This window comes from Grammomys surdaster, unplaced genomic scaffold, assembly GCF_004785775.1.
Source record: "Grammomys surdaster isolate TR1022 unplaced genomic scaffold, NIH_TR_1.0 1164, whole genome shotgun sequence".
Lineage (NCBI taxonomy): Eukaryota > Metazoa > Chordata > Mammalia > Rodentia > Muridae > Grammomys > Grammomys surdaster.
In genome coordinates this window covers 5,489,648-5,507,417 of record NW_021605583.1, presented here as the reverse complement: position 1 = coordinate 5,507,417, position 17,770 = coordinate 5,489,648, and the positions used below count along the sequence as shown (strand labels likewise).

Genomic DNA, 17,770 nt, shown 5'->3' with positions numbered 1-17,770 from the left:
GAGAGAGAGAGAGAGAGAGAGAGAGAGAGAGAGAGAGAGAGAGAGAGGCAAATTGAGGTACTCTAGCAAGATTTGGAACCACAGCGGGCAAGTGCACCTATTTTAGCATGTGAGGAGGGGTTTCTGTCTCCCTCTTTGATCTTAATGGAATCGCTGATTTCTCTAGGCTCAGCTTGCCCTGTAGTGTGGTCTATAATCTAGGATATGATGGAGGAACAGGGGACCTAAAGGCACCAGACACACAGTAAATGCTTCATCAATATTTCCCTATTGTCACCACAGACATGGCAGGAGTCAAGACTGGGTTACTGGGCCATAGGGTGCAATTTCTGACCTGAGGTGTATGTGTGTTCGTGTAGCAACCAAAAGCAAAGGAGACACAAGGAAGGTAAAGGGACCCTTGAGAACAGGAGCTGGGCCACCAGCACTCTTTAGAGTGGCTTGTCTGCCTTGTCTGTCACCTAGTAGAGTGATCATTACCTCTTCTGGGCAAAACAAAAGGAAATTGATTTATGATGCAGCACGAGGGAATTAAGTTAGACAACAAAGGACCTTTCCTGAGCATTAAGACCGGAGTGAAGTGCTCGTTTCTCCTACTGGGAAAGAAAGGTATGAGTTCAGTGTGGATCTCCTTCAGTGTGGAACGACCTTGAGGCAATGCAGTTTCCCTAAGGAATGTGCAGGCAAGAGGAGGGTTAGATTCTTTAAGAGCGCTTAGGAGGAGGACTTACCGAAAGCAACGCCTCCTGAGGCCGAAGGATGTCCTGTGGAAGGAGGGGGTGGGGCCGAGGGATGTCCTGTGGAGGGGGTGTGGGGCATGGGGATGTCCCGTGAAGGGGGTTGATACGACCGTGGTGGGTGTCACTGTGATTTCTGGGGTGTGGATGCGGAGTGTGGATGCAGGATGATGAGGAGGCTGCGCTCCACCGAATCTGGAGGGTGCAGGCCACCCCTAAGTCCCGCGTCCTGCAGCGTGCCCTCGCTTGATACAAATGCCCTCTGCAGAGAACTGCGCTCTGCTAAGCTCTTTTCGGCGTCCTCGCCGCCGCTAGCAGTCTGTGCTCCCCGAGGCCGCGGCCACCGTTCCGTTCTGGAGGGCCGGGTAGTCATCCTTCTCTCCTCGGGATCCCCTTGTGTAGTCGGAGGAGCTGTACTCACTAGTCAGACAAGTCCAGCCCTGAGCGTTCTTTCAGCCCCTAGCTCCATGGTAGGGACAGCGGCGATCGCGCCTTTCCACCTGACGAAGCTCTGGCTCCCACTCGAAACTCTCAAACATCACCAGGGGTGCGCCCCGATCTGGGGAACTTCCCTGGGTGCAGGTGAAAGGGGGAGTTCTGGCACCTTCCTGGCCCCTACCGGTGCTGCTGCCCCCCACCCAGGTGGAGGGGTGGAATTGCAAGTTTAGAGGAGTGAGGGTGGGGGGAGGAAACACTAGACCCTTCCTTTTCTTGGGTTGGGGTGTCCCCTCGTGGTCATTTTGAGTACCACATGGGCCACGAAGGCTCAGAATTCAGTTCTATTCAGGCCAAGTGGATATTGAAATGCATGGTCCAGGTCGTGTAGATACTGTATAGAGAACCATCTTCCGTCCTGAGGATGTCAAAGCCCTCTTCATCTGACAAAGCTCCCCTTCCTTGGCTGAGGGTGTCCTTGGCTTCCCGAGGGCTTTTATTAAGGGAAGCCTTGTCCCCTGTACAGGTCTCTTCCTGCTCCCCATGTACCTGTCGTTGGAGGTATCTGTGGGAAAGGCCACCACCATCTACGCTATCAACGGCTCAGCGATCCTGCTGCCTTGCACCTTCTCCAGCTGTTATGGTTTTGAGAACCTCTACTTCAGGTGGTCCTACAATAACAGCGAAACATCCAGGATTGTAAGTGGGGTGCTCACGTCCTCCCCGCTGTCTGTCCCTTGTCCATGAATGCCTTCAAGCCCGGGCTTTGGTCTCTTCTGAGGACCAAAGATGATCCCAAGAACCCACCTTTTGGTATTCTTTCTCTCAAGTCCAGGCAGGAGGATGCTTCTGACGGTGATGCCAGAATTTGGGGTCTGCTAAAATTTTGGCTAGACTCTGTTGTCTTTTCTTGAGGGAAGCCCGCAACTTGGATATTTTCAGAAAAAAAAATTAATGGCTTCACAATCAGGAGAAAGAAGCTGTTCAAAGGCTTGGAGAATGGAGATGAACAGTGGCTGAGGGATGCGTGGAAGGACAGGAGGGAGGGCAAGGAAGGAACGCTGGGGTGAGCAGGTCACAGATGCAGAAGGAGTTCTGTGCAGTGTGGCAGGAGTTCTTCTCCCAGAGTAACCGTGGAAGCCCCAGAGACACTAGCCTTAGAGGATGCTGAAGGACAGAACTATGGTATTAATCCCGGTCCTGACTGCAGGGCACGATTTTGTAAGGAAGGAAGGCTGGGTGGGGCATGCAGAGAGAACTCTGTGTGTGTGTGTCTCTCTGTGTGTGTGTGTGTCTGTGTGTGTGTGTGTGTGTAAATGCCCATGCTTGAGTGTGTATGTGTGTATGTGCATATGTGTGTGTGCATGCATGTGTGTGTGCGTGCCAGAATGCCCATACTTGTATGTGTATGCATATTTGCAGAGGCACTGTGCAAAAACAAAAAGGCTTTTAAGAAAACAGCAGCTGGTGGGGTGTGTTCCAGGGAGTCCTGAAGGAAAGAACACAGGTTTAGTTTGAAACAGGCAGAATTCAGGTCAGGCAGAGCTTCAGCCACTGTCAGAGAGAGCAGAGGAAGATGAAGGGTCTTTCTGGGCATGGTCATGGGTGGTGTCCTCGGAAGGGTGTGGTGAAGCTTGACTGCTCTGATCTTTCCCTGCCCAGCTCATCGACGGGATCGTGAAGAACGATAAGTCTGACCCTAAGGTGAGAGTGAAGGACGATGACCGAATCACCCTGGAGGGCTCCACTAAGGAGAAGACAAATAACATCTCCATCCTTCTGAGTGACCTGGAGTTCAGTGACACGGGCAAATACACCTGCTTCGTGAGGAACCCCAAGGAGAAGGACCTGAACAACTCTGCCACCATCTTCCTCCAAGTGGTTGATAAATGTATGTAGTGGGCACAGGATTGAGGGTGGTAGGGTAGGAAGAACTTGGGGTACCTGTCGGTGTGGCGTTGGAATGTCAAAATGAGCCATGCTGGCGATTTTCTCTTTACACTTCCAAGAGTTACTGCCGTTGCACCTGGAAGCTAGAAATCGTCATTTACGGGGTGGCTTGGGGATAGCACTGAGCATCTTTGAGCCTCGATGTTCTAGTTTGTTAAAAGGGTGTATGGCTACCTTCAGTCAGGGTGATTGTGAAGGGCCGAGGAGCTATCTGGGAGCGTTCAGTAGCATGAGACCCTCTCCATGTAGGTGGATTCTTGCTGATTTTGTATACGGGGTGAGCGAGTGTTGGATGACTGTCAGGAGTTGTGGTAAAGGATGCTGTAACTGGTAGGCAGTGTTTTCTTCTGGTTTTGAGGAGTTTGTAGTCCAGAGTAGGACAAGTAGATGGGTAGCTCCAAATGAATAGCAGATAGTTTCCAAAGAGTAGAACGAGGTGTGGTCCTTCCCCCGTGGAATTGGGTACATCATTTAAGCAGCGATGGCTCTGAAGGAGGTAGGTAGGCATACGCCTTTACTCCATGGAGGTGGTCAGGGAGGCTCTGAAGGAGGTAGGTAGGCATACGCCTTTACTCCATGGAGGTGGTCAGGGAAGCAAAGAGAGATAAATAGTTGAGAAGTTAGGTTAGGCATCTTGCCAAATGAGGATGCTGGAATTTGGTGCCTTCTGCATGCCTCTACCCTCTCCCCACCCCATGATCCTATCAAGGAGCCCCTGGAAATGGAACAACAGGGGTTGAATTTGGGTTATTTCAAGGGCAGAGCCCTAGGCTAGCCAGGCCGTCTTTATTAGAGCCCGAGTCTGGTATTAGAACCGCAAATGGCGTCACCTCTTCTATCTGTTGAGATTCCTGTTGTCTGCTCCTCCGTGCTTGCCCTTTGTAGGAGGAGAAGGGAAAGGGACCAACGCTGGCAGAACGTTTCTGGATTCCAGGCTCTGAGTTAGCTCTGTGGACCCTCCCAGATGTCTCTCATCCATTAATATAGTGTTTCAGCCATCTATGGTGGCCCGGGGTGCTGAGGCTCCACTGTGACCAGGACTGGAGCTTTGCTAACTGAGAGATCAACTCAGTTAAACAAAGAGCAGTGCTGTGTGTAGGCGTCAAAGCAACAGGGGGAGCCAGGAGGGTTCGTAGAGTGGTCAGGGACAGCCTTGCTGGGAAGGGTGACAGAGGGGCCGGTCAGGAGGACAGGAAGCAGGGAGACTAGCTGAGGAGTGAGCTTGAGGGCTCAAAGCTGGGTCTCACTCTGATTTATCCCCCAACGTGTGTGTGAGTCTATGGGAAGAGGTGTTGGGAGGGGGTGAAAGGAATCGACGCCATAGCCTCTTTGGTCTCGGGTGACCTGAGAGGGTCACGGTCTGGAGGCAGGACGGCTAGTTTTGCACCTTGTGTGGTGGCTTTCCGCCGTTCTTCCCTCTCTGTTCTGACCTCCCCCCAACCCCCACCAGTGGAAGAAGTGGACAACACGGTGACTCTCATCATCCTGGCTGTGGTGGGTGGGGTCATTGGACTTCTCGTCTGCATCCTGCTGCTGAAGAAGCTCATCACCTTCATCCTGAAGAAGACCCGAGAGAAGAAGTGAGTTAACCCGCCCTCGCTCCCGTGATCCCTGGTGGTCCTCATTCCACGACCATTAATCCCTGCCACCCTGCAGTATCCTCTCTGCAGTACTCTTCGTTCTCCAACGTCTTCTGATGCCATCTCTGGCCTTTGCTATCCCCACAGTCCTTGCCCTATCTCCTGGCTCCCTCCCAACCTCTCTCCACCTGATCTTTCTCATCTGGCTTCCCCCACTTCCGTCTCATTAACCTCTCTTCCCATTTGTGCCATCTGCCCTAAAACCTACCATCAGATTTGGGGAAGCCTATTTATTTTCATTTCTATCATGGAAAATGTGAGTTCATGCCTAGAACGGAAAGACTCTTTTAGGGAGAGGAGAAATTCTGAGAATTCAGTTGAGAGGCAGAAACAATGCCTGTCAGTCAAGCATGGCGGCTCGTGCCTACAGTCCCACTGGTTGAGAGTCACTCTTAGAAGGATCCCTTTGAGTTCAAGGCCAGCCTTGTCTACAGTGTGAGGCCCTGTTTCAAAAGCCAAATCCAAATGAAGCTAAACTAAAACCCCAAAGGGTGACATGACCTCCTAGGAAGTCCTAAGATAAAATTCAGTTATGGCAATGGTCAGGGACATAGCTAAGAGATACAGCGCTCGCCTAGCGTGTGCAAGATCTTGGGTTCAGTCTATCTCCTCTCTAGAAGGAGGAGAAGGATGGACAGGTAGAGAAAATTTGAGCCCGGGCCCAGAATTTTCTGGAACAATGTCAGACTGTCTTTAAAGCAGCAGGTGGGTAATCTTGGAAAGCCAGAGCAAGAAAAAAAAAAGCATTACCTTATTAGAAGTTTTAAAACTTAGAAAGCTGTGTTCTGGGGAAGACAGGTGACCAGATGGGCTGTCTCTGGAACAGAACAGAACAGAAAAGGCCAGGGATGGGGCACAGGGAGCCATGCACCTGTTCATCTCTGTTTCCTCTAACCCCCCCCCCCCGCCCCTTTCCAGGAAGGAGTGTCTCGTGAGTTCCTCTGGGAACGACAACACAGAGAACGGGCTGCCTGGCTCCAAAGCGGAAGAAAAGCCACCCACCAAAGTGTGAGGCCCTGCTCAGGGCCAAGCAGGGCAGGGAGCCTCCCTTTTCTGATGGTGATACTGATGCCGAGTCCCGTCTGAGATGTGTGCTGCTTGGCCCAAACTGTTCTTTCTGAGCAGGAAGGACCGGACCCTGCCCAGCTGCCATCCCTCCCCAGCCGGGGCTTCCTAGGGACAAGGGTTGACTGGGTGAGGAAGCCTACAGGAGGCTGAAGACAGGGAAGGGAGGGGCTGGAGTGGTGTGGAAGGATCGGTCCGGCTCCTGGACACATGGGATCTCCTTTAGACTTTCCCCTCTGTGAAGCCTCGCTTTCCCCTCAGTTTTCCTTCTGATCTTTCACCAGGAAATCAGAGTGATCAGCGAGGGCTGCTCCCAAAGCTAGGGTTTGGAGCCGGGTAGAGGGTGACCACTTCAGAAGCTGGGAATGGACAACTCTGGGATGGCGTCTTCTTGGGGGCGGGGCCCGTTGTGAGAGGCAAGCTGGGCTTTGAAGAAGATCTGGCTTCTGGAAGTTCCTTCAGAGGGGACTTCTCTTTCCCCTACCCTAGAATACCTGCCCACACTGTCCTGGCTCCCTGACTAGCCTCCTCCTGCTCTGAATTTGTAGATCCTCCAGCTAGGCCTGGCTGCCCCGGTCTTCAAGTGTCCCAGCCTGCCTAGCTTCTCTTTGCTCTCTGGGCTGCAGCTGCTGAGGAGGCTTGTGGGGAGGGGCAGCCTCCATCCTTCCTGGAGCACTGGGGTGCTATATGCAGCTTTTCTGGCTTCGCTTTTTGGGTCTCCGAGGCGGGAGAGCAGTGTCCCGGACCTCCCAGCCTTTACCCCAGCCCTACAAGACTGACAGCCCTTTTCCTTGGCACGGCAGGTCCATGCCACCCTGACACTTCCGGAACTCAGTTTCCCACACTTCTTCCCTTCTCTTGAAACAACTGGCATTGCCACCTTACTTGAGGGATGGTTTCCTAGGACTTTCCATCCCATACCTTTGCTCCTTCTGTGTCCCTCCAGCATGCCTGGCCTTTCCCAGCTCCCAGGTCTGCCCACCCCAGCTCTGGGTCTGCCCACCCCAGCTCTGGGTCTGCCTTCGCCTCAGGGAGCCTTGTTTCCAGATGAGAAGGCCCTTGGCTTTTCCAGCTTTTTTTTTTCCCCTGCTGGGCCAACTCCTCACCCAGCCTGAGGCTGAGGAGGAACTGGGAGAGGGTACCCACACCTTCTCTTTACTTCCTGCAGAGCCAGTTTGCACACCCCTTGCGTGTGGGGCTAGATTGTGCCTTAGTTCCCTGAGTCCTGGTTCCGAGCCCCTTTCTTTCGGCTCACACTCCCTGACTTAATTGCACGGTTTGGTGTGACACTTGTGGGGCTCCCCAGCTCCCTAAGGTCATGGAGGAGGGCATGAAGCTGTGTTGTATAAACAACGACTCCATGGCTGGTGGTGGTCTTGGTGACACCTGTGAGGCACCCTCTTTCGTGTCCCTGACATGGAGCTAGGATGGCATTCGATGTGGGACCTTCAGATGGCTTTGGTTGTGTGGGTTCCTGTGACATATGAGATGTGATGCCCAAACTTCCTCTTCCTCACCAGATTTCTGATACCCTTGATACGACAGAAGACAGAGACTAGTCCTCTTTTTTTTGGGGGGGGGTGTAAGGACTGCTTCAGGCTCTGCCCAGGAGTAGCTGAAGGCTCCCCCAAAGTGGAAGTTGGGGGAGACTGAAGAACAGTGAGATCTGTAGGTGCCTATGGCTATGGCTAGTGTCTCTTGTCCAAGCCAAGGGGCTCGTGGGGTTCCCGCCTCTCCTCCCAATCTTCCTTACCCAGAACCCATTGTGAGCTGGGTAAAAATTGCCCGTCTCCTGCTTTTTATATATTTATTTGAGCAGAGTCTCATGTAGCCCAGGCCGGCCTCCAACTCCCTATGTAGCCAACACTGGCCTTGAACTCCCGATCTCCTGCCTCCGTTGCCATAGTGCTGGGATGACAGGCGCGGGCCCACACCCTGCTTAGAGTAATCTGACTCTGAGAACAAACATGGCACCAGAGCCGAGGCCATTCAGGAAACTTCCAGCTGCCTTCACATAAATCTGCTTTCTTCCTCAACACTGGAAGAGGCCAAGTGTTGGGGGTTCTTCTTGCTTTCCTGAGAGGAAGCCAAGGCATACAGCAGGAGAGAGGGAGGGACTCTTCCTCTCCATCTTCCTGTTCACTGTCAGCTTATAGGCAGTCATTGCAGCTTCTTCCATCTACCCAAAGGGTGAAATAATACCTACCTCACGGACTGCAGTGAGGCTTGGTGAGGATTTTTTTTTTTTTTTGGCTTGGCTTGAAAAGGCATTGGGAAATAAGGTGAATAGCTGGAGAGAAAGTTCCATGTCTATCCTGTCCTCATCTCTGGTTTGCATCCCTGTAACATGCATACGCCTCACTCTTCTTCTTCCTTTTGCAACCTTAGGCATCGTGACTCAGATGCTTAAAGCATCTTTGTCCGAGTTACTCGTTTTTTGATGGAGGTGCCTGGGACTATGGAGTACTTATATATAGTGTCGTTGTCCCAATGCCTGTGATAATACTGGCATTCAATGGATAGAGATTAAGACCACAAATCTCAGTCCTCTTAACAAAGAATGTCTGGTCCTAGTGCTAGTGGCACGTCTGTGCAGACATTGCCGTGGGTTGCATTAGAATGTATATTTGCAAAGCCATTTCCCCTAGCCAGTCCCTCTGGCGGGCAATAGTGATCTCAGGGTGGCTGAGGGTGTTCCCTGTGCCAGTGGGCTACAGAACCTCTTATATGGTTGACTTTGGGAAACCTGGACCCATATAGTTGTGTTGACATTGATGTCAGTGAGACCAAAGACAAAGCACAAGTCCCTTATCCTTAACCTCCAAATAAACTTCTGCACTCGAGGGCCCAGATCCCTCGGTGTAGAAGCTGAGCAGAAGGCAACTGGAATCCACCTGCAGTGCGGGAGGGCCCAGGAGAATGACAGACGGGGGCGGAGTGTCACACATCTGACTGACCAGCTTCTGTCAGAAGAAGCCAGGGAGGCAAGAGCATCCTTCAGCTGGTGGGAGGTGACGGTGCACCTGTGTGGGATGTGGGATGTGGAAAGGCATGCCTAGTCAGTCTGCAGGTGCCGAGGCTGAAGAGGGTGGGCTCTGCATGCAGGGGTGGGAGTGGGGCTCTGCATCTTCAGTAGCCTGAACTGGAGACTGAAGAAGAGTAAGAGACAGAAACGAACAGCTATGCTCCTGGATCCTACTGGGTGATTCCATGTCAGGGTGACAGACAACTGCCACAGGAGGGCTGGGGCAAGGATGCCTAAAAGAGGTATCTGCGGGGAAATCCTCTAGCTTGCTACATATTAGTTTGTCCCAGGTTGGAGTCTCTGCTCTCCCATCTCCCACTGGATGTGCAGTGCTTTTGACTATCTTATGCATGGTTTATTCCTCTGGCTTGGATAACAGTACCCATAGCCGATTTTCCTATCTAACTTTATAGGTCAAACAATACACTGATGGGCTGTGGGAGCCTCAGGTCGACAGTGCCTCCAGGAGGCACCGACGTGCACATGCCCAGCACATGCATTTAAGCACAGATTGAATGCGGTTAGGTTGTCTTGCCTCTACAACACGTTTTGCATTGTAGAATTGGATTTAGCTTCGCTTTGGATGAAATAAAAGAAAATTATTTTTTAATAATTTGGGATGAGGGCTTTTTTATTTTGGGTTGCCTGGGAGTTGGACTCCAGATTCATCACCCCCCCCCCCAACAGCTGACAAGTTTACCACTTGTGCTGAAAATGTCACCTGCTCAGGTGAGATAGTACGTATCAAATGCTGTGAGGTTTCTGACTTACCCGAAGACATTCGTGTTGTTTTAAATCTGGTCCTTTGGAAAGGTGGCCCTTATGCTATGTGTGCTGGTGACCCCAGAAATTCTGGACTCACTGAAAAGCATCTGTATGAAGGAGACAAATGTTAAACTTGGGGTGGAGAGCCTGAAGAAGGAATGTTGCTAACACATTGACCTTGGAAGCATAAGGACCCAAGTTAGAGCCCCAGAGCACTCATCAACAAAAAAGGTGTGGTGGAATACTCTAATGATCTCTGCCCTGAGGAGTCAGGAGGATTCCCAGGGCCCACTGGCCAGCAGTTCTAGCCTGTCTGGCAAGCTCTAGACCAGTGAGAAACCCTGCTTAGAAAGAAAAGCCACAAACCAACCAACCAACCAAAAGCTGGTGGATGGTGCCTGAGGAGCAACACTTGATTCTTTCCTCTGGTCTCCACATGTGTACTTACACAGACACACACACACACACACTTACACACATCTGCACACACACACACTCACACACATCTGCACACACATGCACATACACACACACACGTACATACAGAGAAGCTTAGCCATCATAAGAGTGCTTGTTTAGCATGTACAAGGACAGATTCAATCCTCACCCCACCCAAAAGTTAAACCGTCATAATCGTTACGGTTTCAATATGAAATATCACCTTAAAGTCAAATACCAAGTGCAACGTTCAGAGCTGGGCTCTTGTGAAGTATCTGGGTCATGAGGGTCCTGATTCCTTCAATGTATCAATTCCTTAATGGGTTCATGGCTTGATGGAATTATTGGGAGGAAAGGAGAAGGTGGGTCCTAGGGGAGGCAAACCACTGGGGATATGTCCCTGAAGGGCACACTTCATCTTTGACTGTTCTGTCCCTTCCCGGCCGTAAGGTGAGCAGCTTTACTGCCATGCCATTCTCCCATGATGTCTCTACCTTTCCATGGGGCTAAGAGGAAGGGAGCAGCCAACCATGGGTTGAAGCCCCCAACACTCTGAGCCAGAGTCCTCCTTTCATTATTCAAGCAACCCTCAGTGAGATGTCCCTGATGAGCCGTCGGGGCTCTCTGTGCCTCAGGACCCTTGGCTGCAGAGGGAGGAGTTATGTCTATTTCCTGAGGATCCTGTGAGATCGTGTGCAAGGCTGTGTGTACGAAGCATTTAAAAAAAAACAACTACAAAGTGTTGCCACATAAATAAGGAGTGTCATAGCCAGGCGACAGCTCTGTGACTGTCCTGGAAGAGCCTGGAAGTCCCACTGAGGCCAAGGCAGCAGAAGAGAGGCAATCGATGGCGAGGCAGTGGCTAAACTTGCACCTCTTGCCTCTGGTTGGAAGAGGCTGTTAACTGTGTGAGGCAGAGCTGAGGGAGGAACGGTCCATGTTAAGAAGGAACACATTGGCTGATGTGGATATGAGGCTTGTCCAAAACCAAACTCATGGTCTTATCTCGTTCTGAGGTCTTCACCCCCAGTGCTCCCCTCTCACCCGCTCATCTAGGATAAAATATCCGACTCTACCATGACATGGCATTTCCTCTCCTTCCTTAAACACCCCCTGCCCCCACCCCTTAGTGAATCCCCTCAGCTCTATGCAAAAAATCCATATGACCTTAGCTTCTTTTGGCATTACCAATCCTACAGTCACTGCCCAGCCTATCCATACCCTCCCTTGTCCCTAGGAATGCCCACATCTTGCTGTTGTAGTTGTGGACAATAGGAACAAACTCCTCTTGGTCCCATGACATCTCCAGGGATAGCTCCTCCTATTCCTCTCCAATCTGAACTTGTTTCATATTACTCACGTAATCCTCGTGAGATTCTTATGAAACAGATATCTATAGGATATAGATATGTAATCAACATATAATAGATTTCTATTCCCACCTTGCAGGTGAGGGAGTTGAGGGAGCTGAGGCACAGAAGGCTGAGCTGGCTTCTCAGGCTGGTTTTCTCACCGCCAGGTTTGCCTTTACAGAAAGCCAAGGACTTCAGGTGATCCTTTACAGACCTATGGAGTTCTCTTTCTCCTGAACCATGTCAACTTTGGCTTCCATGACGTCCTAGCTCTATCTCCGTAGCCGTTTAAATGAGAATGGCTTCCATAGGCTCCTATGTTTGAACACTTGATGCCTGGCTGATGGAACTGTTTGGGCAGGGTTAGGAAGCGTGTCCCTGGGAATGGGCTTTGAAGTTTCAAAAGCCCAAGCCATTCCCAGTCATCTTGTTTGTTGGTTCGAGCTCCTGCTCCAGCTCCATGCCTGCCTGCCTGCCACCACACTCACCTCCATGATGGCCCCGGACTCACCCTCTGAAACTATGAACCTTAATAAATGATCTCTTCTATAAGTTGCCTTAGTCACAGCAATTGAAAAGTAATTGAGACAGTGGTTCTTTTATTCGATTATAAAGCTCCCTTCCTTTGTTCTCCCTCTCAAGCCCCACTGACGTGGGTTGGCTCACCTCCTGTGTATTAAAGATTTTCCCTCCAGAGTTTCCATTGCTTCATTATGTGAAATGGATCCATTCCTTTCTGTCCCTCTATTCTTGTTGGAAGAAACTTATGAAAATTTGTATTCTTATAAAAACTCATTCCAAGATGTTTTTAGACATTTTATTTTGTTATCATCCAAAGCAAGAAATAACACAATTGTCTTTGGACTGGTAAGTAGATGTAATATGCTGCCTTGTGTTCCTATTACAATACACCAGACGCTGAGTACTATGTAAAGAAAAGAGTTTCTTTAGCTCACAGTTCTGCACATCGGAGAACATGACACTGGCGTGGGCTCTGACCATGGCCTCCTGGTAGATGGCATTACCCTGGTCAAAGTAGTTGCTGAAGAGATACACGGTGTGTGAGGAGAGGTTCCTGGGAGAAGCTAGTTTTGTTTAGAACAACCTATTCTTGAGGCACCCTCAAGCAATAGCATCAATCCATTCATAGGATGAATGTCTCCGGGGCTGGAGAGATGGCTCAGTGGTTAAGAGCACTGACTGCACTTCCAGAGATCCTGAGTTCAAATCCCATCAACCACATGGTGGCTCACAACCATCTGTAATGAGATCTGATGCTCTCTTCTGGTGTGTCTGAAGACAGCAACAGTGTATTCATATATAATAAATAAATATTAAAAAAAGAAAAACAAAAAAGAAAAAGAAAAAAGAAAAAAAAAGAAAGAAGGAAAGGAAGAAAAGAAAACCAAAAACCAAACAAAAAAACAAAAAACAAAAAAAAAAAGGATGAATGTCTCCATGGTCTGATTATCTCCCATGAGGCCCAACCAAAGTTCTTTCACATCCCAACACTACAACACCAGGGACAAAGTTTCCAGACCATGGACCTCTGGATGACAGGGCAGGGGGCAAATCAGCGCTGGATAAACACACTGTCACAGATGCCTACAGTGACTATCCCTCAGTGATAAACAGTTCCAAGGACCGATAAGGGTGGATCTCAGAAACATTAAGCTAAGAGAAGGAATTCAGATTTAAAAAGGGTCTCTGCTTTATCAGCTGTGACCACAGTCTCTCTCTCTGGTGAGGGACATGCATAGCTAGGGGGGCCGTGTGTGGATGGAGGGAGTGTATGGGAAATCACTTTACCCTCTGCTCAACTGTATAGTGAATCTAAAACTCCCCTAAAACCGAAAGTCTTACGAAGATGCTATATCAGTCACTTACTCACTGGTGGGACCATAGACTCGACAAAATCAACTTAAGGAAAGGAGGTTATCTTGGCTTACAGTTCTAGGGGATGCAGTCCCCTGGGTCATGAAAGGTGTGGAGGCAGGAGCAAGAGGCAGCTGGTCACGCTGCACCCACAGTCAGCCGCAGAGTGTGATGATGCTTCTGTTCCACTTCCCAGTCCTTTTTCTTTCAGTCCTAGACGCCAACCCATGGAAGGATGCTATCCGTGTTTAAAGTGTCTCTTCCCTCCTCCAGGGACCTAATGTAGACAACCAGTCAGAGACAGCCCCAGAGACTCGTTCTCATGGTCTCATGACTGCCAGTGAAGGTTAAGCATCACCTGCTACACAGCTCCATCTCTGTAACATTCTTCACAGGGACAGCTAGATGACACGGCAGCGATTGCCACGGGCTTTGGCTAGGGGAAGGATTGTCATGGAGATTTTCCAAGGAGAATGGAGCCACTGTGGTGGCTGCTGAGTAGCCTGGACATGTTTGTCAACACTGGCAGAAGTGTGCACTAAAATGGTGAATACCATTGTGTGTGGATTACCTTTAAGTATCTTTCAGGGATCCAATGACATCGTTCTTTAGGTCATACCTTTCCAGTCTGACTGAGTGCCATAGCTCTGGCCCCAGTGCTGCTGATATTTTCATTTTCTGATGCTATCCTGCTGATTCATTCTTTCTTAGCCTCATTCTTCTTCCGGATATCAGCCTCCCCAGATACATACGGTTTTTCTCATTAAAATGACCTTCTGCAGAAGTGCAACCAGATGATGCTCATTTGAGATCTTCTGGGTCATTAAGGAACTGGGAGATTAAGGGGATTAAGGTACCTTCTGCTTCTTTCTCTGCTATGTATTTCTACCATTATATGCTGTCTAACCAGAGGAGCAAAGCAAACAACTGATCATGTATTGGAATTTTCAAAATCGTGAACCCAGACCTTCTTTTCTCTTTATAAGCTAGTTATCTCAGGCACTGTAACATAGTGACAGAAAACTTACCAATACAGTTAGTGTATCTATAAATAGTACCTTCTACCCAGCTCATTCATGTTCTCATTATTTTTATTAAAAAATTAAAATTGTGTGTGTGTGTGTGCGCGTGCGTGCGCGCACATACAATTGTATTTGTGTGTGGAAGTCAGAGGACAATTTGTGAGAGTCAGTTCTCTCCTACCATATGGGTCCTGCTTAGTGTTAAAATAACAAAACACTCAAGATTGGATATTTTATCCAAATCCTCCGAAGAGGTTCAGTTTATTCCTGATTTTGGTGCCTGGTTGATCAACAGCAAAATGCCAATGCCTGACCCAGGGATGACTGGCTTCCTCACAAAATGGTAAGAATCAGGAGGGAGGACAGCTATGTGCAAAGGGGAGGTCACATCATGAGAGGAAGCCAGAGAGATTTGGAGACTGGACTTGTTTCTTCATACAAACTCCTTCCTGTGTGAGGTTAACTGGGACGCCCTGGGAACTGCATTCTCAAGGGTGGGAGATTTCATGGCCCCTTCTTGGACCTCCTTCAGTGACCTAACTTTCTTCTCCTAGGCTCCGCCTCCTAAGCATCCTGGGACCTCCCAACAGCACCATGGGACCAGGACCAAGTCTGCAACACAAGCTCATGTGGGGGACATTCAAGATTAAAGTTATAGCAACTTCCCTCCAAGCTGACTATCCCTTTATCAGCTGGTGAGTTTAACATTTGCTATGGTTGTTGGTAATTTTTCCAACCACCTTTTTTTATATTGGATATTTTATTTATATTTCAGATGTTATCCCCTTACTCCATTCCCCCCCCCCACCAAGGAACCTCCTATCCCATCCCCCCTCCTCCTGCTTCTATGAGGACGTGCCCCTACCCATCCCCCCACTCCCACCTCTCCACCCTTGAATTCCCCCCCCCCCCCCCCCCACACACAGCATCTAGCTTTCATGGGACCAAGGATCTCCTCTCCCATCTATGCCCGTCAAGGCCATCCTCCCCCACATATACAGCTGGAGGCATGTGTCTCTCCCTACGTGCTCCCAGGCTGGTGTTTTAGACCCTGGGAGCTTTGCCAACCATCTTTTTAAAAACTTAAAAACAGACCCTTCATTTCCTTTATGTTTTTCCTCCATGTTTTGAGATTGCTAGATTTTTTTTTTAAAAATCTATTTCTTCCTTTATTGTTTTGGAAGTAAAAGACTTTATTAGCATTCTTTTGATAGTTAACCTTTGGCCACTGAGAGTGCACACCTTTTATGGACCATAACTTGAGTCAATATTTAACCTATTTGAATAGCTTAAGAACGTTAGAATATTCTGACTCCGACTCACATACTGTCATCATCCTACAGTGGATTTGGACTTTTGGAAATCGACTCATGACCTTACCTTACCTCCACTCCCTGGGGATTCAACCTCTTGGTGCCGATCGAGGTGTAGGACCGTGAAAGGCAGTCTGGTTCCCAGTTGAGCTAAGGCTAGAAACCTCAGAGACCCTAAAGGGATGGTAGGTGTTTTGCCTGATTCCTGGGCACCAGGGTCCTGGCATGAGGCCACAGCCCTCCATATATTTGTGGCCATCAGTCACATAAGGGCAACGCCCCAAGCCCATCCACATGTAGAAGACATGACCACAGGTCACGTAGGTGCAAGACAGATCATTTTAATGAGGTACCTAAAGGCCTGGAGGACTTAGCCAATAAACTCTTTTTCCCAGACACTCCTCCCTGCAAAAGGTATTTAACCTCAGGCCCGCCCTGAGAAGTGGGGTACGGTTTTACTCATCCATTTTCTGCCATGACAGTAAATGCCTTAAAACCATGGACTGACTCTTTTTCATTGGGATCCGCCGTGGAGAGCTATGGAGAAGGCCTTTGCCTAGAGTCGTTCCCATAGAAGGCCTCTCTGCTCTTCCAGCTGTGCCCACCACCAAGCCAAGGACTATACCTGTGGGACCCAGCCGGAGCTCTTCTCTTTTCCTCCTCTGCCCCAGGCTAGCTCCAATCTGCTGATTCCCACTCCGTTCTCAGCTCGTCTGCTGCATCAAGTAGCACCTGGATGTCTGAGAGTCTGAGAATCAGACAGTCCTGGCCTCCTTGCAGGTCCGGGGACCCCTGAGCCAGCTTTGGCTGTCCCACGCCTCAAACTGTGCTTCCCAATCCCCGGAGCGGTATCCCTCGGTTTCCCTATGGCCTGACACCCACCTGGCGGCAGCGTAGGGTAAGCACGGTCAAGCTTGCCACGTCCTGCCTCCCTGAGCAGCCCAGCCCTGTGGTGGAGCAAACGAGGGACCCCGTTAACCCTACTCCCAGGATCCTCTAGTTCTTTCCCACCATCCCTTTCAACTTTTCCTCCTAGCCCATGTCCGTTCCTTTGTGTCAATGGCTGTCCCACAGAAACACTTTGTACTATGGTGACCTCGGTGACCACACTAGGCTGGGACTCAGATCAGTGCCTTGATCACAGAAGTATCTTCTTGCAGTAGACGGGAGTTAATACAGAGACCCACATCTGGACAGTAAGCAGAGAAACCTTAGAGCCCTCAGTCCTAAATGGGCTGCCTCAAGGCTCAGGGATCTGTGCAAGGGAGGAGACAGAAAAATAAGTAGTCAGAGGTGATGGGTGAGTCCAAGGAAACAGTGTCCTCCAGACACAATAGGACCAAAGCATATATGAATTCACAGAGACTGGCAGCACATACAAGATCTGCACATATTCAGGCTAGATGGAGTCCCCGGAAGTAGAAGTCCCACTCCTAACCAAGAGGCTATTTGCAATTGATAGTCATTAGCAAAGAGGAAATCACTTTTCTACAGTGGAGTGTCACTGGGTATATCAACCTTAATCTAGGGCAGGCCTCATGCCCAGGAATAGTTGGTCAACACAAAACAAATTCCACTGTTTTATGGGGGTACTTTTAAATTTTGTTTTGACATTTTTGTTGGTTTGTTGTTTGCTTATTTTGATTTGTGTGTGTGTGTGTGTGTGTGTGTGTGTGTGTGTGTGTATAGAAAGAGAGAGGGTCAGAGGGATAGAGACAGAGAGAGAACACATAAAGTTGGGTGAGTAGAGAGGTGGGGGGGATCTGGAAGAAGGTTGAGGAAATGAAAATATAATCAAGTCTATTGTATGAATCACTTTTTCAATAATTACTGTGGTGGTTTTGAAGACCTCCGCAGAGGAGAGACCCTCACTCAAGTCTCAGAAAGTCGCGACCACCCAGTAATCTGCTCGAGACACCGTGTACCGGAGCAATAGCGAGGTTTATTAGGGTGTGTGACAGCTAGCTGCCGGTCAATTCGTATGCCCACTCGGGAGCTGAATTGACCCCGACAGCTAGTTTGAGAGGGGTTTTTAAGGGGAAAAACCACAAACCAAGGAATGGGGAGGGGGCTCATGGTTGTTAAGGTGGCATAACATAAAAATAGCAGAACATTCCAAAGGAATGTTCTGCTATTTTTATGTTATGCCACCT

The 17,770-nt window shown here is 49.5% G+C and overlaps 1 protein-coding gene across 1 annotated transcript in view; it reads left to right on the top strand.

Moving 5' to 3' along the window:
• The window catches only part of Scn4b (sodium voltage-gated channel beta subunit 4), an 11,880-nt gene extending 6,106 nt beyond the window's left edge, over nucleotides 1-5,774 (top strand). Inside the window, exons 2-5 of the mRNA XM_028783633.1 lie at nucleotides 1,699-1,871; nucleotides 2,835-3,063; nucleotides 4,573-4,702; nucleotides 5,681-5,774. Coding sequence (XP_028639466.1) covers nucleotides 1,699-1,871; nucleotides 2,835-3,063; nucleotides 4,573-4,702; nucleotides 5,681-5,774 — 626 coding nt within the window. The remainder of the gene's footprint in view (nucleotides 1-1,698; nucleotides 1,872-2,834; nucleotides 3,064-4,572; nucleotides 4,703-5,680) is intronic.
• The last annotated feature ends 11,996 nt before the right edge of the window (nucleotides 5,775-17,770 follow it).